This window comes from Scyliorhinus canicula, chromosome 2 (assembly GCF_902713615.1).
Source record: "Scyliorhinus canicula chromosome 2, sScyCan1.1, whole genome shotgun sequence".
Taxonomy (NCBI): Eukaryota; Metazoa; Chordata; class Chondrichthyes; order Carcharhiniformes; family Scyliorhinidae; genus Scyliorhinus; species Scyliorhinus canicula.
In genome coordinates, this window is record NC_052147.1 from 36,001,308 (window position 1) to 36,028,110 (window position 26,803).

Consider the following 26,803-nt stretch of genomic DNA (forward strand, 5'->3'; position numbering starts at 1 on the left):
CAGGAGCATTACAGGGTTTGTGTGGGCACACGGGACTCCAAGGGTGTGACGGGTGTTCTTGGAGCGGGGCAGGGATGGGAGGGGCTGGTGTTGCCCAACCTCTGTGGGTATTATTGGGCTGCCAACACAGCGATGGTGCGTAAGTGGGTAATGGACGGGGAGGGGGCAGCATGGAAGAGGCTGGAGATGGCATCCTGTGTGGGTACGAGCCTGGAAGCGCTTGCAACGGCGCCGCTGCCGCTCCCTCCGACGAGTTATACCACAAGCCCGGTGGTAGCAGCTACCCTCAAAATTTGGGGGCAATGGAGGCGGCACAGGGGGGAGGTGGGGACCTCGATGGGGTCCCCGATACGGGGGAACCACCGGTTTGTTCCGGGGAGAATTGATGGCGGGTTCCTGAGTTGGCACAGGGCAGGTGTCGGGGGCTGGGGGACCTGTTCATAGACGGGAAGTTTGCGAGCCTGGGTGAGCTGGAAGGGAAGTTCAGGCTCCCCCCGGGGAACACCTTTAGGTACATGCAAGTAAGGGCGTTTGTCAGGCGGCAGGTGGCGGGGTTCCCCCTGCTGCTGCCGCGTGGGGTCCAGGACTGGGTGCTCTCGGGGGTATGGGTTGGAGAGGGGAGGATCTCGGAAGTGTACCAGGTGATGCAGGAGGTAGTCGAGGCCTCGGTGGAGGAGCTGGAAGATAAATGGGAGGAGGAGCTGGGTGAGGAGATTGAGGAGGGGACGTGGGCGGATGCCCTAGAAAGGGTGAACTCCTCCTCTTCGTGTGCGAGGCTTAACCTCATACAGTTTAAGGTACTACATAGGGCTCATATGACCGGGACAAGGATGAGCCGGTTTTTTGGGACCGAGGACAGGTGTATTAGGTGCTCAGGGAGCCCAGCAAATCACGTCCACATGTTCTGGGCATGCCCAGCGCTGGGGGAATTTTGGAAGGGTGTAGCAAGGACGGTATCGAGGGTGGTAGGATCCAGGGTCAATCCAGGCTGGGGACTCGCAATATTTGGGGTTGCAGTGGAGCCGGGAGTGCAGGAGGCGAAAGAGGCCGGTGTTCTGGCCTTTGCGTCCCTAGTAGCCCAGCGGAGGATTCTTCTTCAGTGGAAGGATGCGAGGCCCCCAAGCGTGGAGGCCTGGGTGAACGATATGGCGGGGTTTATTAAATTGGAGAGGGTGAAATTTGCCCTAAGTGGGTCAGTGCAGGGGTTTTTCAGGAGATGGCAACCATTCCTAGATCTCCCCGAAAAAATGGATAAAAGGAATCAAAAACAAAGACCCTGTAGGGAGCCACCTTTCATCCACCTTATTTTCACATGACATCACCGAAAGCCATCCTTATTTAATCTATAATATTTATTTGATCTATATAGTCATCCAGTTCATTTTGCTCAGACGATATTCACTAGTGTACTTAACTACACAACAGGACTTGCAATGGATCTATCTCGTGATCAAATGTTATACCTCAAATTGACCTAAATTACCGATCTATAGCTAAATGTCAGCAAATTTGGCTTAAGGTAGGATTATACTTAAGTCATTCTGAGGGCTTGAAATTATAATGGGTATATAAAAAAGTATAAACTACACAATATTATACAGTGAAGCATACCATGCTGACTTGCTTTTCTATAACAATCTTATGAGACCATTACCTTTGGCAGAGAGAATTTTATTGTAGTGGGATGCCATATGGGTCTGGGTTAGATATGGGTCCATCAAATTCCTGGAAGGTCCTGCACTGTAAGCTATAAGGACAAAGAATGAGTGCATTACATACTAAAACAAGCTGAAAATGCTTTTAAAACCAGGAATAATGAATGCAAGTAAGTTTGAGGGATTGGCCATCAACATGTACCTAAACATTAATTTATTCTTAAGGTTCAAGGCTAAGACTTCAGCTTGTTTTCCATCATAATTACTTTCCGAACATAGGTTTTAGGAGCAGTAATAGGCTATTCAGCCCCTTGAGCGTGCTCCACCATTTAATAAGGTCACAAGCTATCTGAATAATAAAATATACATTTATACTGCACTTTCAATGTAATAGAATGTCACATGGCACTTTACAAGAGCGATGTCAAACCTTTGACAATGAGCCAAACACGGTGAGTTTTTTCCATACAGACATTTACCCCTACTAATTTTTAAATTATTTACAACACAATCCCTCGAGGCAAATATCCCTCCCTCGCCCGCCCTCTCGCGCGCACCATTCCTCCCCCCCACCCCCCCCCAAGCAACAACTTAACAAACAAGGCAGCCTACAGTTTCAGACATGAGCAGCGAGCAGACTTGCCCGCGTTACAGTCGTGCATGTCCCCCCACAACCATTGCTGCCCCCCCCTCCCCGCCCCCCCCGCCCCCTCCCCTCCCCCCTCCCCCTCCCCCCCTCTCCCTCCCCCCCTCTCCCCCCCTCCCCTCCCCCTCCCCCTCCCCCCCTCTCCCCCCCTCCCCTCCCCCCTCCCCCCTCCTCCCCTCCCCCTCCCCCCTCCTCCCCTCCCCCTCCCCCCCCCTCCCTCCCTCCCCTCCCCCCTCCCCCTCCCCTCCCCCTCCCCTCCCCCCCTCCCCCTCCCCTCCCCCCTCCCCCTCCCCCCTCCCCTCCCCCCTCCCCCCTCCCCTCCCCCCCTCCCCCCTCCCCTCCCCCCCTCCCCCCTCCCCTCCTCCCCCCTCCCCTCCCCCCTCCCCTCCTCCCCCCTCCCCTCCCTCCCCTCCTCCCCCTCCCCCCCTCCCCTCCCCCCTCCCTCCCCTCCTCCCCCTCCCCCCCTCCTCCCTCCCTCCCCCCCCTCCCCCCCCTCCCCCCTCCCCCCTCCCCCCTTCCCCCCCCTCCCTCTCCCCCTCCCCCCCTCCCCCCTTCCCCCCCCTCCCTCTCCCCCCTCCCCCTCCCCTCCCTTCCCCCCCCTCCCCCCCTCCCTTCCCCCCTCCCTCCCTTCCCCCCCCCTCCCTCCCCCCTTCCCCCCCCCTCCCTTCCCCCCCCTCCCCCCCTCCCTCCCCCCCCCTTCCCCCCCCCTCCCTTCCCCCCCCTCCCCCCCTCCCTCCCCCTTCCTCCCCCTCCCCCCCCTTCCCCCCTTCCCCCCCCCTTCCTCCCCTTCCTTCCCCCCCCTCCCTCCCCCCCTTCCCCCCCCTCCCTCCCCCCCTCCCTCCCCTCCCCCCCTCCCCCCTTCCCCTCCCCCCCCTCCCCTCCCCTCCCCACCCCCCCCCTCCCCCCCTCCCCTCCCCCCCTCCCCTCCCCTCCCCCCTTCCCCTCCCCCCCCTCCCCTCCCCCCTCCCTCCCTTCCCCCCCCCCTCCCCTCCCCCCCTTCCCCCCCCTCCCTTCCCCCCCCTCCCCCCCCCCTTCCCCCCCCTCCCTTCCCCCCCCCTCCCTCCCCCCCTTCCCCCCCCTCCCTTCCCCCCCCTCCCCCCCCCCTTCCCCCCCCTCCCTTCCCCCCCCTCCCCCCCTCCCTCCCCCCCCCCTTCCCCCCCTCCCCCCCCTTCCTCCCCCTCCCCCCCCCCTTCCCCCCTTCCCCCCCCCTTCCTCCCCCCCCTTCCTCCCCCTTCCTTCCCCCCCCTCCCTCCCCCCCTTCCCCCCCCTCCCTCCCCCCTCCCTCCCTCCCCCCCTCCCTCCCCTCCCCCCCCTCCCCCCCTCCCCCCTTCCCCCTTCCCCTCCCCCCCTCCCCTCCCCTCCCCACCCCCCCCTCCCCCCCTCCCCCCCTCCCCTCCCCTCCCCCCCCTCCCCTCCCCCCTCCCTCCCCACCCCCCCCCTCCCCTCCCCCCCTCCCCTCCCTCCCCACCCCCCCCCCTCCCCTCCCTCCCCCTCCCCCCCCCTCCCCTCCCCCCTCCCCTCCCCCCTCCCCTCCCCCCTCCCCTCCCTCCCCCCCTCCCCTCCCCCCTCCCCTCCCCCCTCCCCTCCCCCCTCCCCTCCCTCCCCCCTCCCCCCTCCCCTCCCCCCCCTCCCCTCCCCCCCCCCTCCCCCCCCCCCCTCCCCTCCCCTCCCCCCCCCTCCCCCCCCCCCCCCTCCCCCCCCCTCCTCCCCCCCCCTCCCCTCCCCCCCCCTCCCCCCCCCCTCCCCCCTCCCCCTCCCCTCCCCCCCCCCCCCTCCCCTCCCCTCCCCTCCCCCCCCTCCCCCCCCCCTCCCCCCCCCCTCCCCCCCCCCTCCCCCCCCCCCTCCCCCCCCCCTCCTCCCCCCCCCTCCCCTCCCCCCCCTCCCCCCCCCTCCCCCCCCCTCCCCCCCCCTCCCCCCCCCTCCCCCCCTCCCCCCTCCCCCCTCCCCTCCCCCCCCCCCCTCCCCTCCCCTCCCCCCCCCCCTCCCCTCCCCCCCCCTCCCCCCTCCCCTCCCCCCCCTCCCCCCCCCCTCCCCCCCCTCCCCTCCCCCCCTCCCCCCCCTCCCCTCCCCCCCTCCCCTCCCCCCCCTCCCCTCCCCCCCTCCCCTCCCCCCCCTCCCCTCCCCCCCTCCCCCCCCTCCCCTCCCCCCCCTCCCCCCCCCTCCCCTCCCCCCCTCCCCCCTCCCCTCTCCCCCCCCCCCCTCCCTCCCCACCCCCCCCCCCGGCTCATCCTTGTCCCCGTCATGTGAGCTCTATGCAGCACCTTAAATTGAATGAGGCTCAGCCTCGCACATGAGGAGGAAGAGTTGACTTTCTCCAGTGCATCCGCCCACGTCCCGTCTTCTATCTGCTCTCCCAGCTCCCCTTCCCACTTGGCTTTCAGCTCCTCCCCTGATGCTTCTTCCGCCTCCTGCATTATCTTGTAGATGTCTGATATCTTCCCCCCTCCGACCCAGACCCCCGAGAGCACCCTATCACTCGCCCCCCTACTGGGGAGCAGGGGGAACCCCTCCACCTGCCGCCTAGCAAATGCCTTCACTTGTAAATATCTGAACATGTTTCCCGGGGGGAGCTCAAACTTCTCCTCCAGCCCTCCCAGGCTCGCAAACCTCCCCTCTATAAACAGGTCCTTCAGCTGCCGTATGCCCACCCTGTACCAGCTCTGAAATCCCCCGTCGATGTTCCCCGGGATGAATCTATGGTTCCCTCTTATTGGCGCCGCCAACAGACCTCCCATTTCCCCCGTGTCGCCTCCACTGCCCCCCATATCTTGAGGGTGGCCGCCACCACCGGGCTCGTGGTGTGCCTCGTGGGGGGGAGCGGCCATGGTGCCGTTACTAGGGCCCTCAGGCTTGTGTTGCCACAGGACGCCCTCTCCATTCGTTTCCAAGCTGCCCCCTCCCCTTCCATCATCCACTTGCGCACCATTGACACATTTGCCGCCCAGTAATACCCCGAGAGATTGGGTAGTGCCAGCCCTCCACTGTCCCTACTCCGCTCCAAAAAGACCCTCCTCACCCTTGGGGTGCCGTGCGCCCACACGTAGCTCATGATGCTACTCGTCACCTTTTTGAAGAAGGCCCTAGGGAGGAAGATGGGCAAGCACTGAAATAAAAACAAGAACCTTGGGAGGACCGTCATTTTGATTGACTGCACCCTCCCCGCCAGCGACAGCGGTACCATGTCCCACCTCTTAAATTCCTCCTCCATCTGTTCCACCAGCCTGGAAAAGTTCAACTAGTGGTGGGTCCCCCAGTTCCTTGCCACCTGCACCCCTAAGTACCTAAAGCTCTTTCCTGCTCGCTTGAAGGGGAGTCTCCCAATACCCTCTCCCTGGTCCCCCGGGTGTATCACAAAAACCTCGCTTTTGCCCAAATTTAGTTTGTACCCCGAAAAGTCCCCAAACTCTGCTAATAGTTCCATTATCTCCGGCATTCCCCCTTCTGGGTCTGCCACGTACAGCAGTAGATCATCCGCATACAGCGATACCCGATGTTCCTCCCCTCCCCTAGTCAGTCCTCTCCACCCCCCTGAACCCCTCAGTGCCATCGCCAACGGTTCAATCGCCAGTGCGAAAAGTAAGGGGGATAGGGGACATCCCTGCCTGGTCCCTCGGTGGAGCCCGAAATACTCCGACCTCCTCCCGTTTGTCACTACACTCGCCGTCGGGGCCGAGTAGAGCAACTTCACCCACTTAATAAACCCTTCCCCAAACCCAAACCGTTCCAACGTCTCCCACAGGTACTCCCACTCCACCCTATCGAATGCCTTCTCCGCGTCCAGCGCTACCACTATCTCAGCCTCCCCCTCCACTGCCGGCATCATAATTACATTCAGCAATCTCCGCACGTTCGTGTTGAGCTGCCGCCCCTTCACGAACCCCGTCTGGTCCTCATGGATTACCCCTGGCACACAATCCTCTATTCTAGCTGCCAGGATCTTTGCCAGCAACTTGGCATCCACGTTCAGAAGCGAGATAGGCCTGTAGGACCCGCACTGCACGGGGTCTTTATCCCGCTTCAATATCAGGGAGATCAGAGCCTGCGACATTGTCGGGGGCAGAACCCCCCCCTCTCGCGCCTCATTAAAGGCTCGGACCAGTACCGGTCCCACCAAGTCCACATTTTTCTTATAGAATTCCACCGGGAACCCATCTGGCCCCGGCGCCTTCCCCGCCTGCATCTGACCTATTCCCTTGACTAGCTCCTCTAGCCCTATTAGCGCCCCCAGCCCTTCTACCAGCCCCTCCTGGACCCTTGGGAACCTCAATTTGTTTAGGAAGTCCTCCATTCCCCCTCTCCTCGTCGGCGGCTCAGACCGATACAACTCCTTGTAAAAATCCCTGAAGACCCCGTTCACTTCTTGCCCCTTCTGCACTACCTTCCCGCCCCTCTCCTTCACTCCCCCAATCTCCCTAGCCGCATCTCATTTGCGAAGCTGGTGTGCCAGCATCCTGCTCGCCTTTTCCCCATACTCATAGACCGCGCCCTGCGCCCTTCTCCACTGCGTCTCTGCCTTCCTGGTGGTCAGCAGGTCGAACTTGGCCTGCAGGCTGCGCCGTTCTCCCAGCAGCCCCTCCTCTGGTGCCTCTGCATATCTCCTATCCACTTCCAATAGCTCCCCCACCAGCCTCTCCCTCTCCTGCCTCTCCTTTCTTTCTCTGTGTGCCCTTATGGAGATCAGCTCTCCCCTGATCACTGCCTTCAGGGCCTCCCAGACCATCCCCACCTGCACCTCACCCGTGTCATTCAAGTCCAGGTAGCTCTCAATGCTCTTCCGGACCCTTTTACACACCTCGTCGTCCGCTAACAGCCCCACATCCAGCCGCCACAGCGGGCGCTGGTCCCGCGCCTCCCCCATTTCCACATCCACCCAATGTGGTGCATGATCAGAGATCGCAATGGCCGAGTACTCAGCTTCCCGTACCCTCGGGATCAGCCCCCTGCTCAACACGAAGAAATCGATTCTGGAGTACACTCTATGGACGTGGGAGAAAAAGGAATACTCCCTCGCCCTCGGCCTACCAAACCTCCATGGGTCTACTCCTCCCATCTGCTCCATGTACCCCCTCAGCACTTCTGCCGCTGCCGGCCTCCTATTGGTCCTTGAGCTCGATCTGTCTAGCCCGGGGTCCAGCACTGTGTTAAAGTCCCCCCCCATGATCAAGCCCCCTGCCTCCAGTCCCGGAATGAGGCCCAATAGGCGCCTCATAAAACCCGCGTCATCCCAGTTCGGGGCATATACGTTGACCAACACCACTTTCTCCCCCTGCAGCTTACCCTTCACCATCACATACCTACCCTCCTTATCCGCCACCACCTCCTCCGCCACGAACGACACCCTCTTTCCCACCAGAATCGCCACCCCCCGGTTCTTTGCGTCCAATCCAGAGTGGAACACCTGTCCCACCCACCCCCTTCTCAGGCGAACCTGGTCCGCTACCTTCAAATGGATCTCCTGTAACATTGCTACATCAGCCTTCAGTCCCTTCAGGTGTGAGAATACCCTTGATCTCTTGACCGGCCCATTCAGCCCCCTCACGTTCCAAGTGATCAGCCGGGTCGCGGGACGACCCGCCCCCTTCCCCTGCCGATTAGCCATGTCCTGTTCCCTGCTCGCCCCGGGTCGACCCTCCCCTTCTGACCCGCTCCCCATGACGATGGCCCCCTCCCCCCACCCCTCCAGTCCTCCACTTCCCGTTCCTGGTATTTCCAGCAGCAACCCGGTGGCCCTCCCTAACCCCCCCCCCCCCCCCCCCCCCCCCCCCCCCAGGCTAGGACCCCTCCTAGCCGCGATGTACCCTCCATCGTACTCCCGTAAGTCAGCTGGTGTACGCTGACCCGGCTGCTCCTGCCACACTCCGACTCCTCCCGGCTTGGGGGGGGGGCCTCCCCCCCCTTGCCACTCCTCCCTGGCCCCGCTCCAACGCGGGAAAGGTCGCCATTGCTAGCCACGCCCCGCGCTCCTCCCCTCCCCCCTCCTCTGCCCCGCGCGCGGGAAAACAGAGGAAAGCCCACGCTTTCGCCCTGCCACACCCCACCCCGCCATCTTCAGTTCCACCCCCGTCCCCATCCATGCCTGTAAAAAACCCCCCCTAGGAGCCCATATCCCCGATCTGCTCTCCCCCCCCCGTCCCGCCTCCCCAACTTAACATTATGAATAACAGATAGATAACAAATAACAATGTACTTAACAGTCGCCCTCTACCAAACAATATAAATAACCATAAATAACCATGAATAACCCCAATAACAATAACTAAGGGAAGTTGGCAAAGGGGGGAAAAACATCAGAAGAAAAACCAAAGCAAGAGTTCAAGATCCAAACAAAGAAAGGAAAAAAAAAAGGGAAACCGTTCCAATAAGGGTTGCCCAGTTCCGACCCAGCCGAAAAAGAACCGCTTGTTCAGCTGAAAGTACCCGAGCGGCTACGGCCGCCAAGTATCCCCTGGGTCTAATTCGAGTCCAGTTTCTCTTCCTGTACAAAGGCCCACGCCTCCTCTGGGGACTCAAAATAGTGGTGTTGGTTCTTGTAGGTGACCCACAAGCGCGCTGGCTGCAGCATTCCGAACCTGATCCGTTTTGCATGTAGCACCGCCTTCGTCCGGTTGTACCGGGCCCGCCGCTTTGCCACCTCCGCACTCCAGTCCTGGTACACCCTCACCGTCGAGTTCTCCCACTTGCTGCTCCTTGCCCTCTTGGCCCACTCCAGCACTCTCTCACGATCGCCGAGTCGCTGGAACCGCACCAGCACCGCCCTCGGGGGCTCATTTGCTCTTGGCTTCCTAGCCATGACCCTGTAGGCCTCTTCCAGCTCCAGGGGCGAAGGGGCGGCCCCTGCCCCCATCAAGGAGCTCAGCATTTCTGCTACGTATCCCGGGAGGTCTGACCCCTCCAGGCCTTCTGCCAGGCCCAAGATCCTCAGGTTCTTCCGCCTCATTCGGGTATCCAGCTCCTCAAAACGGCTCTGCCATTTCAGGTGGAGTGCCTCGTGCACCTCTACCTTTCCCACGAGGACCGTGGCCTCCTCCTCCCTCGCAGTCATCTCCTGCTGCAGCTCCCGAATCGACGCCTCTTGGGTCGCCTGGGCTCCCATCAGCCTGGTGGTCGTCGCATTCATTGACTCCAGGAGCTCCACTTTCAGCTCCGTAAAGAAGCGCAGGAGAGCGGCCTGCTGCTCCTCCGCCCATTTCCTCCATTCCTCGGGTGCGCCACCGGCCGCCATTTTGGTCTTCTTCCCCCGCTTTTTTTGGGGAGCTGCTGTTGCTTTCTTTGCCACCCCACTCCGGGTACCGACCATAAAGTTGGTCCGGTTCTCCTCAGGGAGCCTTCCCCCACCGGGATTTGTCCTTCCAGCGCCGTTGGGGCCCTCCAGTCGGCCCGAAAACACCTTTGTAGCAGGAGCCGCCAAACGTGCGACTTAGCTAGTCATAGCCGCAACCGGAAGCCCCGGTTCCTGGCACTTGTAACGCCAGGAGTAACCCTGCTATCGAACAGCACGTTGTCTTGTTTTCATGCCCTGTGAAGCAATAATGCTAGCCACTTTGCTACCGTGCCGCTAAAGAGCAGAATTCAATAATGCTTTATTGTCCATCCAGATATCGCCAAATGGCTCACATGTGGCCCAAATCTTATCGTCTCAGGGTTGTTGGAGACTGGATGTATGACCCAAGATGGGTGTTTGGATCCTGTGGAAGTACTGATGTGTTAGTCTCTGTGGGAATTGCCTGGTAAGTTTAAACCTCTGATAATAATTCCCCTGCTCCCGGGACTCTGCAAAAGTCCAAACTCTAAGCTAGAGTAGGAGACTTGGGACAGATGTGATGTACTTACCTGCATAGTTACTGAAGGAAATCAGCTATTTCTGATAGGTAAAAGGCCATTTTAATGTAAATATTAAAACCAAGTCTTTAAAATCCATTTTAAAATAAGGATTTCAGTATTCATAACCTTAGGTCATGCCAAAACACATAACTTGAACAGAGGTACAGAACTTGACACATCCACAAACTAGCTGGAGATAAATGCAACATCTTTACTGACATTACAAACTGACTATTGTTCTGATGAACAGAATTCAAAATTAGTTTCATTTAAAGAAATAAGCTGTACCAATAATCAGATCAAGGTCGAAATGAGCACCATAGCAAAATGAATTTGCCATTGTTCAGAATATGGATAAAATAAAAGTCAGCAGAAAACCAGTAAGAACAAGACTCGATTACAGCATAAATCGCATTCCAAAGCACATACAAAAATTCAAACATGAAATATTTAAGACTTACGTTGCTCATTGAGGATTGACAATTAATCATCCTATCAAATGTATTTAAAACTCACCCAAACCAATCAGGATGGCATAGAGGTAGGGACAGATTGCCAGAGACTGATAGCATTTTCCTTAAACATGAGGGTTCAGAAAGCCATTTTCTATCCGGATCAATCTATACTTTTACTTGACTATTCGCTATCCTTATTTTCATATTTTCCCTTCTAAACCTCTTGAATCTGTGCAAGCAGTCTTTGCCTTAAGTAAGAAACCATTTCTGCATTATTTTTGAAAGTTAAAATTGTTTTCTAAATTACTTCTCTTTAAGTATTTTGCTGGCAAGGCTTTATTGAGAATAGGTTTAAGTTTCTCTCAATTGTAATCAGTAGAGGCAATAAAAGATTCTTACTTCGCATCCGAGAAGTGTAACTCAAATTTCTACCGCGTTTTAAAGTGTATGCGAGACTGCACTTGAACTGCAAGGTAGATCTCTACAGTTACCCAGGATATGCTAGAGAGAATCAAAAACTTAGTCTAACTTCTGGATCGCTACATCACTGACACCTCCCCCCAAACCAAATCACCCACACTGATGCTCTCACCCCACTCCCTCTTTGGCCCCTTGATAAGCACCCCAACTCCCCAACTACCCCCTGACCCCTAGACTATCCCCAATCGAGTACGCTCCCAACCACCCGATTATCCTGTAACTAGCCCATGACCTGACCAACCCTACTACTCTCCTTGACCACCGATTATCCTCCTAACTCCATCCCCAGCTCAACCCAGTTATCCCTCCCAACCGCTCAAATCCCCCAGGGCCAATAGACAACTCCTCCCTTTCCAGACCTGACTATCCACACCACCAAACCACACCCCAAACCTGACCTATAGCCCACAACCTGACTACCCTTCCAACCTGACCAGAATGACTCCTGACGCATCTACCATCTCTCATCCTCCTACCCACATACTACCTGCCCTTGTACCACATGCCCTTGTACCACCTTACCCACATATCAATTCAACCACCTTCACCTCACTCGTCATGTCCAATGCCACCCTACCTATTCACTCATTCATCCACTCACCCATTCAATAACATTAACACTGGACATTTAAGCTTACCATGCAGCAGCTAGTGCCGTAAAAAGGGGCTGTCCTATCTTCTATTGACTCTACAGTGCTGCAGCAGAGTTCTTGGAGGGACGCTGCGTTCATTTCTGGTAAAACATCTATAATAATATAATAATCTTTATTGTCACAAGTAGGCTTACATTAACACTGCAATGAAGTTACTGCGAAAAGCCCTTAGTTGGCATATTCTGGCGCCTATTTGGGTACAAGGAAGGAGAATTCAGAATGTCCAATTCACCTAACAGCACATCTTTCGGGACTTGTGGGAGGAAACCGGAGCACCTGGAGGAAACCCAAGCAGAAACGGGGAGAACGTGAAGATTCCGCACAGACAGTGACCCTAGCCAGGAATCGAACCTGGGACCCTGGCGCTGTGAAGCAATATTGCTAACCACTGTGCTATCGTGCCGCCCATAGGGAGGAACAGTGAGGTGTGTGCTAAAGGACGTTATCCTGACTTCACAGATTCTATACAAACTACTTGCTTCCAGACATGGGTGTGATGGTAAGTACTCCCCTTGGAATACAGCACGATAGGGAGAATGGGTAGGACAAGCTGCTGGAGGTAGAGGTGGAGGAGGAGCAGGACTTTCAGCAGGAGGTCATATCCACCCAGGGTGTCCAAGCAGCAATTTTCCTACCTGAATCTCACTGAGGGCATTGTGCCAGACTGAAGACATTTTTACTGAAATGTACCACCTGCTTCAGCCAGAAAGCAGGATAAGAACAGCATTACTCGGGGCTGTGTGATTCCTGTGACTATGACCATAGCTCACTCAGGTCGGAGCAGGTGATATTTGCAACATCTTCCAGTTTGCTGTTCAGTGCTGCCTAAGGGAGGTCGCTAAGGCTCCGTATTCTAAAACAGCTGAATAGATTTCATTTTCTTCTGCCAGAGACAGAGCTGGATAATGTTTCACTATGACTGATAGTGTTTTAGCTGAACTGGAACAGTTTGGCTAGTGGTCCCGCTAGTTCTGAGCACAGGTTTTCTGGATGTTACCATGATCCGTATCCTATATTCAGTTACAACAATAGTGCCTCATTGCAACATCTCCAACTCTATTTTTGATCTTAACTAATCACCATGATGTTTCAGATATATATTCTCATTACATTAGACAAATATAGAATAGCCCAAAATTTTCATTAGTACAGACAGCAAAATAATCAGCATTTGCTGTCATTACAGCTGCGAAGCTAACAGCAACAATTAAACATGGAAATCCAAACGTTGTCAATGAGTTTCTGCTTCTACACATATTGAGCTGTTGAAGTCCCCATTTTTGCTCTTTGTAACATTTATAACAAACGTGGAAGATAATCAGTGCACTGTACTCCCTGGTTTGAGGTCTGTGAAAATTCTTCTTTGTGATTTGCTGATTACCCTGCCTGATGACACCATTGTTTCTGGATGCCTGGAGGTCCCTTGACTCTTTTATTTGTTCATGGGATGTGGGCGATGCTGATTCAGACAGCATTTATTGCTCATCTCTAATTGCCCTGGAGAAGGTGTGGTGTGCTACCTTCTTGAACTGCTGCAGCCCATGTGTTGTAGGGAAATTCACAATGCTGTTAGGAAGAGACTTCCACCAATTGTTTGACCCAGCAAGAGTGACAAAAAAGTAATATAGTCAGTGCGTGACTTGGTGGGGAACTTGCAAGTGGTGGTGTTCCTATACATCTGGGTGGCACGGTGGCACAGTGGTTAGCATTGCTGCCTCACAGCTCCAGGAACCTGGTTCAATTCCGGCCTTGGGTGACTGTGTGGAGTTTTCACTTTAGAACATAGAACAATACAGCACAGTACAGGCCCTTCGGCCCACGATGTTGTGCTGACCATTTATCCTAATCTAAGATCAACTTAACGCAGTGTTTTTCAAACTTTTTTCCAGGGACCCATTTTTGCCAACTGGCCAACCTTCGTGACCCACACCGGCCGACCTTCGGGACCCACACAGGCCGACCTTCACGACCCACGCCGGCCGACCTTCAGGACCCACACAGGCCGACCTTCGCGATCCACCATTTGCTCTTACCTTTTTTTGCTGCTGACAAAATGGAGGAATAGCAATCGCGCCCAAAGCACGTGATAGCGACACGCGGGGGCCTTGACCTGCTCTCTGCCTCCCTCAGGCAGGAAGATTACATAGAATTTTAAAAAAAATCTTCCGCGTCTCCAATTGCGAAAACTTGCGGTCTTCAGCCGCAGCACCCGGCTTTTATATTCAATTTTTATTTATTCCTTTGCAAATTGTAACAATGTTGTTGCACGACACGTTTAATCAAAGAGAACAAAGCCATGTCATTGTCAGACTCTTCAGATTCTTCCCGTTTCATCTCTTCCTTTTTCTCTTCAGCAGCAAGAGGGGCAGTGGTGGAAACAACTGCTGCAGCAGCTAGGGCACTGCTACCAGCACCAACGTTGCAAATCAGACTATTGACGTCAATATTAGCCAATGCCTTGGCAAACAGACTAGGCCAGAAAGGCTCAATGGTCACACAAGCTGTTTTAATCAGGATGTGGAGATGCACTGGGGTGCAGGATAAGCGAGCTGTAGATACAAGCGAGTTCCGAGGTGGAGGCCATGGATCTCTGCAGGTGGGTCCGATGGTGCTCGTCGCCGGGGGGGGGGGGGGGGGGGGGGAATCGGCCTTAGCTTCGTTCAGAAGAACTGAGCACTTCCGACTGGGCAGAGTGAGTAGCAGCTGGCTTTTAATTACGCCGGCTGCAAGCGGCCTTTTTACCATATTAAAAAAAATGTGGCTGCACTGCGCATGCTTGCCCGCTCTTCGGTGCGCATGCGCAAAACTCTGGGCATGCGCCCCGATGAACGGTTACGCGCGCGCAATGCGGCCACATTTTTTTTTATATGGTAAAAGGGCTGCTCGCAGCCGGCATAGTTAAAAGCCGTCTGCTGCAGTTGTTGCGCGCAATTTGTGCAATCGGGAGCGCCGCGACGAACAGCTCTGCGACCCTCCCGACACATGCCCACAACCCACCCATGGGTCATGCCCCCAGGGTGTAGATCAATTACCTAATCTACACCCCTTCAATTTACTGTTGTCCATGTGCCTGTCCAAGAATCTAATGACTCTGACTCCACCACCTCTGCTGGCAGTGCATTCCACACACCCACCACTCTCTGTGTAAAGAACCTACCTCTGACAGCTCCCCTATACCGCCCTCCAATCACCTTAAAATTATGTCCCCTCATGACACCCATTTCCGCCCTGGGGAAAAGTCTCTGGTTATCCACTCTATCTATGCCTCTCATCACCTTGTACACCTCTATCAAGTCACCTCTCTTCCTTCTTCGCTCCTATTAAAAAACCCTATCTCCCTCAACCTTTCTTCATAAGACATGCCCTCCAGTCCAGGCAGCATCCTGGTAAATCTCGTCTGCACCCTCTCCAAAGCATCCTCATCCTTCCTATAATGAGGCGACTAGAACTGGACACAATATTCCAAGTGCGTGGTCTAACCAGGGTTTATAAAGCTGCAGCAAAACCTCGTGGTTCTTCAACCCAACCCCCCTGTTAATGAAAGCCAACACACCACACGCCTTCTTAATAACCCTATCAATTTGGGTGGCAACTTTGAGGGATCTATGTATGTGGACCCCAAGAACCCTCTGTTCCTCCACACTTCCAAGAATCCTGCCTTTAACCCGGTATTCCGCATTCATATTCAACCTTCCAGAATGAATCACTTCACATTTATTTAGGTTGAACTCCATCTGTCACTTCTCTGCCCAGCTCTGCATCCTGTCAATGTCCTGTTGTAACCTGCAACAGCCCTCAACGCTATCTACTTTCTCCCCGTATCAATGTGGGTTTCCTCAGGGTGCTCCGGTTTCCTCCCACAGTCCAAAGAGATGCAGGTTAGGTGGATTGGCCATGCTAAATTGCCTCTTAGTGTCTAGGAATGTGCAGATTAGGTTATGGGGTTACGGGGATAGGGGGGAGTGGACAAAGATCAATGCAGACTCGATGAGCCAAATAGCCTCCTTCTGCACTGTAGGGATTCTATGATCTATGATCTGCTGCTCTTGTCCTAGGTGTTAAAGCTAGCGGGTTTGGAAGGTACTGTCGAAGGAGCCTCCAGTGAATTGCCGCAGTGTATCTTGGAGATGGCACACACAGGGGCTACTGTGCACTGGTGCTGGAGGGATTGAATGTAGCTCTTTTTCCTGGATGGTGTCACGTTTCTTGAATGTTGTTGCTGTTAGTCCCAGTTGTAATGACAGCAAATGCTGAATATTTTGCTGTCTGTACTAATGAAAAGTTTGGCATATTCTGTATTTGGCAGTTGTAATGGGATAAGATATGGAAACATCATGGTCATTAGTTAGGCAAGTGGAGTGTATTCCATCACACCCTTGACTTGTTCCTTGTAGGTGTTGGTCAGGCTTTGAGGTGTCAGGAGGCGAGTTATTCTCTGCAAAATTCCCAGCCTCTGACTTGCACTTGTAGCCACAATATTTACATTGTTTGTCCAGTTCAGTTTCTGGTAAATGGTAATCCAGAGTTGTTGATAGTGAAGGATTCAGCTTTGGTAATGCTATTGAATGTCATGTGGAATGGTTAGATTCTCTCTTATTGGAGATGGTCAATGCCTGGCACTTTAGTATGAATGTTGCTTTCTACTCAGCCCAAGCAGGAATATTATTGAGGTCTTGATGCAAATGGACATGGACTGCTTCAGTATCCGAGGTTGCGAATGGTGCTGAACATTGCAATCATCAGCAAATACTCCCACTTCTGACCTGATGATGGTGGAATGTAATTAATGAAACAGATGGTTGGGCCTAGGATACAACCTGAGGAATTGCTACAGTGATGTCCCAGGACGGAGATAATTGATCTCCAACAATCACAACCATCTTGTTTTGCACTAGGTATAACTCTAACCAGTGGAAAGTTTTCCCCTAATTCTAGTTTTGATAGGGCTCCTTGATGCCACACAGTCAAATGCAGCCTTGATGTCAAAGGCAGTAACTCTCACTTCACCTCTGGAATTTAGCTCTTCTGTCCATGTTGGACCAAGGCTGTAATGAGGCCAGGAGCTGAACTGACTTGGCGGAACCTGAACTGAGCATCAGTGAGCAGGTTATTGCTGAGTAGGTGCCACTTGATGGCACTTCTCATCACGTTGCCGATAATAGTGAGTAGACCGAGGAGGCAGTAACAGCCAAGTTGAATTTGTCCTGTTTTGTGTCGACAGGACATACCTGGGGAATTTTCCACACTGCCAGGTAAATGCCAGTATTGTAGCTGTAACAGCTTGGCTAGGGACATGGCCAGTCTGGAGCACAATTTTCAGTACTTTTGCCGGAATGTTTCAGAGCCCATAGTTTTTGCAGTAGGTTTCTTGATATCATGTGCAGTGAATCAAATTGGCTGAAGACTGACATCTGTGATGCCGGTGACCTCAGGAGGAGGCTGCAATGGATCATTCACCCGGCACTTCTGGCTGAAGATGGCTGCAAATGCTTAAGGCTTCTCCTTTGCTTTGACGACCTGGGCATCCCCAACATTGAGGATGGGGATATTTATGGAGGCTCCTCCTCCAATTAGTTGTTTAATTGTCCTCCATCATTCACAACTGGATGTGGCAGGACTGATCGATTAGTTGTGAGATCACTTAGCTCCATATGTTGTATGCTTCTCTGTTTGACATGCAAGTAGTCCTGTGCTGTAGTTTCACCAGGTTGACACCCTGCTTTTAGGCATGCCTGGTGTTGCTCCTGGCATGCCCTTCTCATTGAACCAGAGTTGATCCTCTGGCTCAATAGTAATGATAGAATGGGGGAAATGCCAGGTCATGAAGTCGTGCTGAGTACAATTCTGCTGCTGCTGATGGCCCACAACACCCCATGGTTGCCCAGTCTTGAGTTGCTAGATCTGTTCCAAATCTATCCCATTTGACATAGTGATAGTGCTGCACAACATGGTAGACTTTGTCTCCACAGCGAACGTACGATGGTCATTCCTACCGAAACTGTTATGGACGGAAGCACCTGCAACAGCTAGATTGGTGAGAACAAGGGCCGTATGTTATTCCCTCTGGTTAGTTCCCTGACACCTGCTTCAGACCCAGTCTAGCAGCTATGTTTTTCGGGATTCAGCCAGCTCAGTCAGCAGTAGCACCATCAAGCCACTCTTGGTGATGGACTTTCAAAACCCCAACCCAGGGTTCATTCTGAACCCTTGCCATCTCAAGTGGTGTTCAACATAGAGGAGTACTGATTAATCAGCTGAGGGACGACTGTACGTGGTAACCAGCAGGTCACTTCCATACCTATGTTACTTCATGGGGTCCAGAGTGAGTGTTGAGTACTCCCAGGGCAACTCCTTCTCAACTGCATTGGGTCAGGGATGGTGATGATAGTGTCTAGGACATGGTAGGGTATGATTCTGTATGACTACAGACTGTTGCTTGACTAGTCCGTGGGACAGCTTTCCCAATTTTGGCACAAGCCTCTCAGTGTTAGTAAGGAGGACTTTGCAGAGTTGACAAGGCTGGATTTGCCACCAGTGTTTCTGCTGCCTAGGTCCATCCAATTTCATTGTTTTTAGACGTTGGAGTAATTTGATACAACTGAATGGCATGCTAGACCATTCAGAGGGCATTTAAGAGTGCGGGTCTGGAGTCATGTGTAAACCAGATGGAATATTTCCTTCTCTAAAGGACATTAGTGAACCAGATGTATTTTTTGGTTCGTGATTTTAATTCCAGATTTATTAACTGAATTATAATTCCACCCATGTCCCCAGAGCGTTAGCCTAGGCCACTGGATTACTAGCCCAATGATATTACCACTATGCCACCAGCTTCTCTGACTTGGCACCACATTCAAATTAACTTTAGAAAAGGTGAAATTCACGCAATAAAAATTTCAAAATCTTTGACAGCAGTTTCCTTTGAGGTCAGCAGTAAGTGATGTTATTTCATCACTGATTGCAAAATTCAGGACCAGTATATTTTTCTAAACTACTATTAGAAGGGACGTGGCCATCAGGTGTTTAAATCAACAAGGCTTTTCTTTATTTTGGACTAGAGATACTTCTATGATTGACTAGTTAAATTGCAGAAGGAACATTGCCTAGATAAAACAGCAGCTGCTGTATTCAAACAGTGATGACTGTCAGTACAAAATTAATTTCTTGCAAATTATTACTCTTGGGAATGTCAATGTAATTTAAATCCATCACCATTAAATGAAATAATTCGAGAGACTGCAATTCTAAATGACTTTGTCTAAAATTAATTGCAACACGCTTTGCTAAATCAAAGTGATGTTTCTTATGATCCTTCTGAACATCTTACCAACATGCTGAATTTAGTTTTCACATAGTAATTTTCAGCCTGATTCTAATAAGAACATTTAATCACAGTTCCTCTTATTTTAATCACCATGCTCAAAGTGAATGCCACAATGATACTGTAAGCCAGCGTACTGGGGAGTGGGGGCCAGAATTGCCAGAATTTCACGGGAGTTTCTGCAGAATTCCTTACTGTAACGATACAGAGAACAGTGGAATCTACCAGAATATGACCCAAATACAATTGTGCCCTTGCCAATTTCTACCAATCTAGAGAAAACTAGATAAACAAGAGAGAAAAAGAGATAGAAAGATATATTGATGGAGTTAGAAGAAGAATGGGAGGACGAAGCTCATGTGGAGAATAAAGACCGGTATAGACCGTTTAGGTAAATTTGCCTGTTTCTGTGCTGTTTACACTATAGACAGAAATTAATGAGGATGGCGGGGAGGATCCCTGATTTTCAGGAGCCCCTGAGTTTTAGTAGTTCCGAATTGTCAATGGGAACCCCGCCCCTGAGAGCGGCTGGCAAATCAGAGAGGCATCACAACTCTCAATTACCAGGAATGTTACCAGGATAGGAGCAATGTTACCAGGATAGGTGGCATCGGCTGTTAATACACTCGGGCCTCCATCAGGGTTCATTGTGAAAACCTTGGAGAAAGACAAATAGATAGTAGGATGGGCTTCTTCGGGAGTGGGACACTGGTGAGGTGAGGGAGCTGGATCAGAAAATGTGGCACCGGCTGGCAGCTGGGTCAGAATAAATGGCATGGGGAAGGCTACAGCATTCCCCCCTGACTACCCCTCATTTCCCGATGCCGGGTCTATCGATCAGAACTTGTAAATCTTGGCAGAATTGCTAGGATTGTGGGCATGTATTTCCAGAACCAAGGTAATAAAGACAGAAAATGCTGGAAAAAGTCAGCGGGTATGTTTGCATCTGTGGAGAGAGAATCAGAGTGAATGTTTCAGGTTGATGATCTTCCCTCAGAACAAAAATATCTGGTCCTGCCAAGGAACCTCTCTGAAGAAAAGTTTAACATGCTAATATTGAAAGTGAAGATGAGATACACAACATGAATACTGCCCATAGTTTCATCAGGCCAGTCTTTGGGAAAGTAAGTTTTTTTGTAAATCGGCACAAACAATTCAGTTGACTCAGGTGTGAAATCAGTTTGTCTTTTCTTCATAAATTTGATCTAGGGATGTTGGAGAGAACACATTCATTGACAATTTTTAGTTACCTTGAGAGAAAGTGGGTCTTTTCCTTGAAGCAATGCCGTAATGGTGATGCTCCTATCACTGTGTTACAGGAGCATACCCACGAGGAGGTCCTCCTCCCTCCCCTCCCTTCCACGCTAGTGTGTGACTTGGAAAGGAATTTGTAATTGGTAATGTTTCAATTATCTTGATAATATGATAGCAATCTTTAATAGTGTCACTGTGAAAATATCATAGTCGCCACACTCCGGCGCCTATTTGGGTACACTGAGGGAGAATTCAGAATGTCCAATTCACCTAACAAGCACGTCTTTCGGGACTTGTGGGAGGAAACTGGAGCACCCGGAGGAAACCCTCGCAGACACGGGGAGAACGTGCAGACTCCACACAGACATTGACTCAAACAGGAATCGAACCTGGGACCCTGGGTAAAGTAAGCTTGGTGACATGCCGAAGCACATCTTGAAAAATATGGTTGGAATTTGCACAATGCGCCATTGGAAAGGAAGGATATCAAGTTCGTAACAGAGGTGGAAATCAAGTGGACTGTTTTGCTCTTGCTTCTTTAGTGTTTTCGTGGCTGCACCCATCCAGGCAAGAGTTGAATATTCCATCACACTCCTGACTTGAGCTTTGTAGAGGTTTTAAAGGGTCACGAGCTGTCTCTCCTGTGACAAATTACCCAGCCTCCGTCCTGCTTTTGTTGACATGGTTTACCAATGCTCTGTGCAGCTTTAGCTGATTAACTCCCTTCATATATCATGGGGGCAGTTAAGCCCTGGTCTTTGTCAACCTACATTTTCTGGGGCTAAGTTCAATGTGCAATTTTCTTTAGATGAACCAAAATTCCACATATGAATTTTTCAGTAAACCTGGTGATAGGTTTCTGTGTACATTTTGTTTAAATTGCTATTTAAATGTGCGACCACCATTCTATCTTCCATTTATGCAACCAATGTTGGTATATTTTGCCATGATGTGGAGATGCCCACGTTGGACTGGGGTGGGCACAGTATGATACATAATAGAACATAAGAACTAGGAGCAGGAGTAGGCTATCTGGCCCCTCGAGCCTGCTCCGCCATTCAATGAGATCATGGCTGATCTTTTGTGAACTCAGCTCCACTTTCCGGCCCGAACACCATAACCCTTAATCCCTTTATTCTTCAAAAAACTCTCTATCTTTACCTTAAAAACATTTAATGAAGGAGCCTCAACTGCTTCACTGGGCAAGGAATTCCATAGATTCACAACCCTTTGGATGAAGAAGTTCCTCCTAAACTCAGTCCTAAATCTACTTCCCCTTATTTTGAGGCTATGTCCCCTAGTTCTGCTTTCACCCGCCAGTGGAAACAACCTGCCCGCATCTATCCTATCTATTCCCTTCATAATTTTAAATATTTCTATAAGATCCCCCCTCATCCTTCTAAATTCCAATGAGTACAGTCCCAGTCTACTCAACCTCTCCTCATAATCCAACCCCTTCAGATCTGGGATTAACCTAATGAATCTCCTCTGCACACCCTCCAGTGCCAGTATGTCCTTTCTCAAGTAAGGAGACCAAAACTGAACACTATACTCCAGGTATGGCCTCACTAACATCTTATACAATTGCAACATAATCTCCCTAGTCTTAAACTCCATCCCTCTAGCAATGAAGGACAAAATTCAATTTGCCTTCTTAATCACAGCGGCATGCTTTAATATTTTATCGTTTAAATAATAATCCCGTTTGCTGTTATTCCTACCAAAATGGATAACCTCACATTTGTCAACATTGTATTCCATCTGCCAGACTCTAGCCCATTCACTTAACCTATCCAAATCCCTCTGCAGACTTCCAGTATCCTCTGTACTTTTCGCTTTACCACTTATCTTAGTGTCATCTGCAAACTTGGACACATTGCCCTTGGTCCCCAACTCCAAATCATCTATGTAAATTTGAACAATTGTGGGCCCAACACGGATCCCTGAGGGACACCACTAGCTACTGATTGCCAACCAGAGAAACACCCATTAATCCTCACTTTTTGCTTTCTATTAATTAACCAATCCTCTATCCATGCTACTACTTTACCCTTAATGCCATGCATCTTTATCTTATGCAGCAACCTTTTGTGTGGCACCTTGTCAAAGGATTTCTGGAAATCCAGATATACCACATCCATTGGCTCCCCGTTATCTACTGAACTGGTAATGTCCTCAAAAAATTCCACTAAATTAGTTAGGCACGACCTGTCCTTTATGAACCCATGCTGCATCTTTCCAATGGGACAATTTCTATCTAGATGCCTCGCTATTTCTTCCTTGATGATAGATTCCAGCATCTTCCCTACTACCGAAGTTAAGCTCACTGGCATATAATTTCCTGCTCTCTGCCTACCTCCTTTTTTAAACAGTGGTGTCACGTTTGCTCATTTCCAATCCACCGGGACCACCCCAGAGTCTAGTGAATTTTGGTAAATCATCATTAGTGCATCTGCAATTTCCCTAGCCATCTCTTTTAGCACTCTGGGATGCATTCCATCAGGGCCAGGAGACTTGTCTACCTTTAGCCCCATTAGCTTGCCCATCACTACCTCCTTAGTGATAACAATCCTCTCAAGGTCCTCACCTGTCATAGCCTCATTTCTATCAGTCGCTGGCATGTTATTTGTGTCTTCCACTGTGAAGACCGACCCAAAAAACCTGTTCAGTTCCTCAGCCATTTCCTCATCGCCCATTATTAAAACTCCCTTCTCATCCTCTAAAGGACCAATATTTACCTTAGCTACTCTTTTTTGTTTTATATATTTGTAAAAACTTTTACTGTCTGTTTTTATATTCTGAGCAAGTTTACTCTCATACTCTATCTTTCTCTTTTTTATAGCTTTTTTAGTAGCTTTCTGTTGCCCCTAAAGATTTCCCAGTCCTCTAGTCTCCCACCAATCTTTGCCACTTTATATGCTTTTTCCTTCAATTTGATACTCTCCCTTATTTCCTTAGATATCCACGGTCGATTTTCCCTCTTTCTACCGTCCTTCCTTTTTGTTGGTATAAACCTTTGCTGAGCACTGTGAAAAATCGCTTGGAAGGTTCTCCACTGTTCCTCAACTGTTCCACCATAAAGTCTTTGCTCCCAGTCTACCTTAGCTAGTTCTTCTCTCATCCCATTGTAATCTCCTTTGTTTAAACACAAAACGCTACTATTTGATTTTACTTTCTCACCCTCCATCTGTATTTTAAATTCCACCATATTGTGATCACTCCTTCCGAGAGGATCCCTAACTATGACATCATGAATCAATCCTGTCTCATTACACAGGACAAGATCTAGGACCGCTTGTTCCTCGTAGGTTCCATTACATACTGTTCTAGGAAACTATCGCGGATACATTCTATAAACTCCTCCTCAAGGTTGCCTTGACCGACCTGGTTAAACAAATCGACATGTAGATTAAAATCCCCCATGATAACTGCTGTACCATTTCTACATGCATCAGTTATTTCTTTGTTTATTGCCTGCCCCACCATAACGTTACTATTTGGTGGCCGATAGACTACTCCTATCAGTGACTCTTTCGCCTTACTATTCCTGATTTCCACCCAAATGGATTCAACCTTATCCTCCATAGCACCGATGTCATCCCTTACTATTGCCCAGATGTCATCCTTAAATAACAGAACAACACCACCTCCCTTACCATCCACTCTGTCCTTCCGAATAGTTTGATACCCTCGGATATTTAACTCCCAGTCATGACCATCCTTTAACCATGTTTCAGTAATGGCCACTAAATCAAGTCATTCACGCTGATTTGTGCCATCAACTCATTTACTTTATTCCGAATACTACGAGCATTCAGGTAAAGTACACTTATGTTGGGTTTTTTTTTTACCTCTGTTTTGAATCTAAACATCTCCAGTTTTATTCCTTTTAGTATTACTGGGCCTATTCACTGAGCTCCCCTCAGTCACTGTACCTTGTACTGTCGCCCTTTTTGATTTTTGACTATGTCTTCTCTGCCTTGCACTTTTCCCCTTACTTCCTTTTGCTTCTGTCCCTGTTTTACTACCTTCCAACTTCCTGAATCGGTTCCCATCCCCCTGCCACATTAGTTTAAACCCTCCCCAACAGCTCTAGCTGATGTCTTACAACACCAGGTTAAAGTCCAACAGGTTTGTTTCAAATCACTAGCTTCCGGAGCGCAGCTCCTTCATCAGGTATATTTTACGTATAATAAATGAATGCTATCACACTGAGGTAAGTACCCACAAAAATCTTACTCCATATTAATTTTGATGCCCCCCCCCCCCCCCCCCCCCCCCCCCCCCGCTTCTCTTAAGAATTCCACTCCACTACAACATTGAAGTCCATGTATAAACCGAGACTGCGACCAGCAATCTCAAGGGTGGGTCTCACTAGGGCTGCAGGAGGAGTGAAACTCCCAGGAGTTGGTTTGTTTAACACTCGACTACAGATTTCAGACAGCAAATTAGTGAAGTCTTCTGCCATCCGGGTTCAAACGTGCACAGTCAAGTCTTTTGGAACTTTCAAAACTTTGCAAACAAGGCAAATAAATTGCAACTCCAAAAAGAAATCTTTTTAAAAATAAATTTAAAGTACCCAATAATTTTGTTCCAATTAAGGGGCAATTTAGCATGGTCAATCCATCTAATCCGCACATCTTTGGGTTGTGCAGACACGGGGAGAATGTGCAAACTCCACATGGACAGTAACCCAGGGCTGGGATCGAACCGGGGTCTTCGCACCGTAGGCAGCAGTGCTAACCACCGTGCCACTGTGTCACCAAGATAAATCTTATACAATTCGCCTTCCTCTTTGGTGATAATGTCGGAAAGGCTTTTCATTACTGACAAAATTAACTATAATTTATACATGCATTGTGACATCATCACACATTTCTCATGATACGACAGCACCAAGAATCATAGAATTCCTAGTGCAGAAAAAGGTAATTTGACCCATCGAGTCTGCACCAGGCCTTAGAAAGTGCACCCTAAATTGGCTCCCGCCCTCTCTACAACCCCGTAACCCCACTTAACCCTCACATCCCTTGACACTCAAGGGCAAGTTAACATGGCCAAACCACCAATCCTCACATCTTCAGACAGTGGGAGGAAATTGGAGCACCCGGACGAAACCCATGAAACACCCAAGGTTGGAATTAAATCCGGGTCCCTGGCACCGTGAGACAGCAGTTCTAACCACTGCACCACTGTGCTACCCTCAACATGAAAAACACTTCAGTGGTATAAATCCAAAGAGAATGCTTAATTTCTGGAGGTTTATTTTGTGACATTTAATAAACGCGTGGAACATTATTATATTATTATATACTATATATATGGTGCTTTGTTCATTTAGGAGTGAGGCAGATATCAAAATAGCTTTCAAAAGTATGTTCATTTAGAAGGGAGGCAAATATCAAAACAGCTTACAAAAGTATGGGATTGTCCCCAGGAGTTGGAACCATCCTTCACCCCCTCTAAATTACATCAACCACTCGGCTTTAAACGTCTAATGTAAAATGGTTAAATTTACCAGACACTGCGGATTGTGAGAGGGAGCAAGCCAATGACAAAAGCAGCCTGCAAGGAACGGTGAATCACATGACAACAGACCAGGGACACATAAAAAGCCCAAATCAGAAGCAGCATTAAATATTAGCACAAAGAGGGAACTCATTAACCGATAAAAGGCAACTTAGGTCTGCTGTAAGGGGCTCTATATTTGAATGCTGCGATGGGAGGAGATGGCTCTGCTCTTGCTGATTTGCAATGATGCAGTGAAATGCAGACGGTGCTGTGGCTCTAATCAGGTTTAATCCCTGACTCGGCAGCGCTCACTCAGCTCGGCCGCCAGCACCTACCTTTCTTGTCAGCCATGTTGGTGCTGATCTTTCCCATGCTCTCTCTCCCCAGGTTGTCAGTCGGGGGGGTCCTCTGCCTTCAGTTGGGTGCGATTGCCGCTATTACCAGGGCCCAGCGTCTCCTCCAGCCGCCATTGCCGCTGAGTGGAGCCGGCAGCACTGACCAATGGGCGAGCAGAAGCGCCGCGTCTCTGGGCGTCATCGTTACCTTGGTGATAGAGCCTCTTGTGGGCGAGAGGGGGGGGGGGGGGGGGGGGGGGGAGAAGGAGAGGATCTACTATGAAACTTATGAATCGTAAGCTTCAGGGCCCCAGAAGCGACTTTAGTCCACATTGCGTAAAAATTTTGGGTCTACTGTATGAGAAGGTTTTTAAAAATAATAATAATATTAATAATATAGTGCAATTCAATACAAAATTATAGTTAAAATTAAAATTAAAAGGTTATTAAAGTATCATGTAGGCTAGCCGTAAACGAAAAAATGTTCAAATTAAGGATGTTTCATTCTAAATATATTTAATATAAAATAATTAGAAATAATTTAAAACACTATTAACATTTATGACAGAAACACAAACAGTAGATGACGTGTTGCAACAAAAAAGGGGAGCCGTTGAAAAGGCAATCACAATGCCAACGTGAATTTTCAACGTGATATCACCCGTGATAGCG

General features: G+C 50.6%; 1 protein-coding gene across 9 annotated transcripts in view; it reads right to left on the reverse strand.

Moving 5' to 3' along the window:
- The window catches only part of LOC119952383 (spermatogenesis-associated protein 7-like), a 97,976-nt gene extending 71,668 nt beyond the window's left edge, over nt 1–26,308 (reverse strand). For 2 of the 9 annotated variants that reach the window (XM_038776151.1, XM_038776143.1), the window contains exons 1-3: nt 26,132–26,308; nt 11,696–11,802; nt 1,655–1,747 (exon numbers count right to left, since the gene is read on the reverse strand). Coding sequence is in view for 5 of the 9 variants with exons in the window: in XM_038776102.1 (XP_038632030.1) it covers nt 1,655–1,747; nt 26,132–26,168 (130 nt within the window). In the remaining 4 variants the exon portion in view is untranslated. The remainder of the gene's footprint in view (nt 1–1,654; nt 1,748–11,695; nt 11,803–26,131) is intronic. The other 7 variants (XM_038776108.1, XM_038776134.1, XM_038776159.1 and 4 more) reach the window with 5 other exon arrangements.
- Nucleotides 26,309–26,803: the final 495 nt, after the last annotated feature.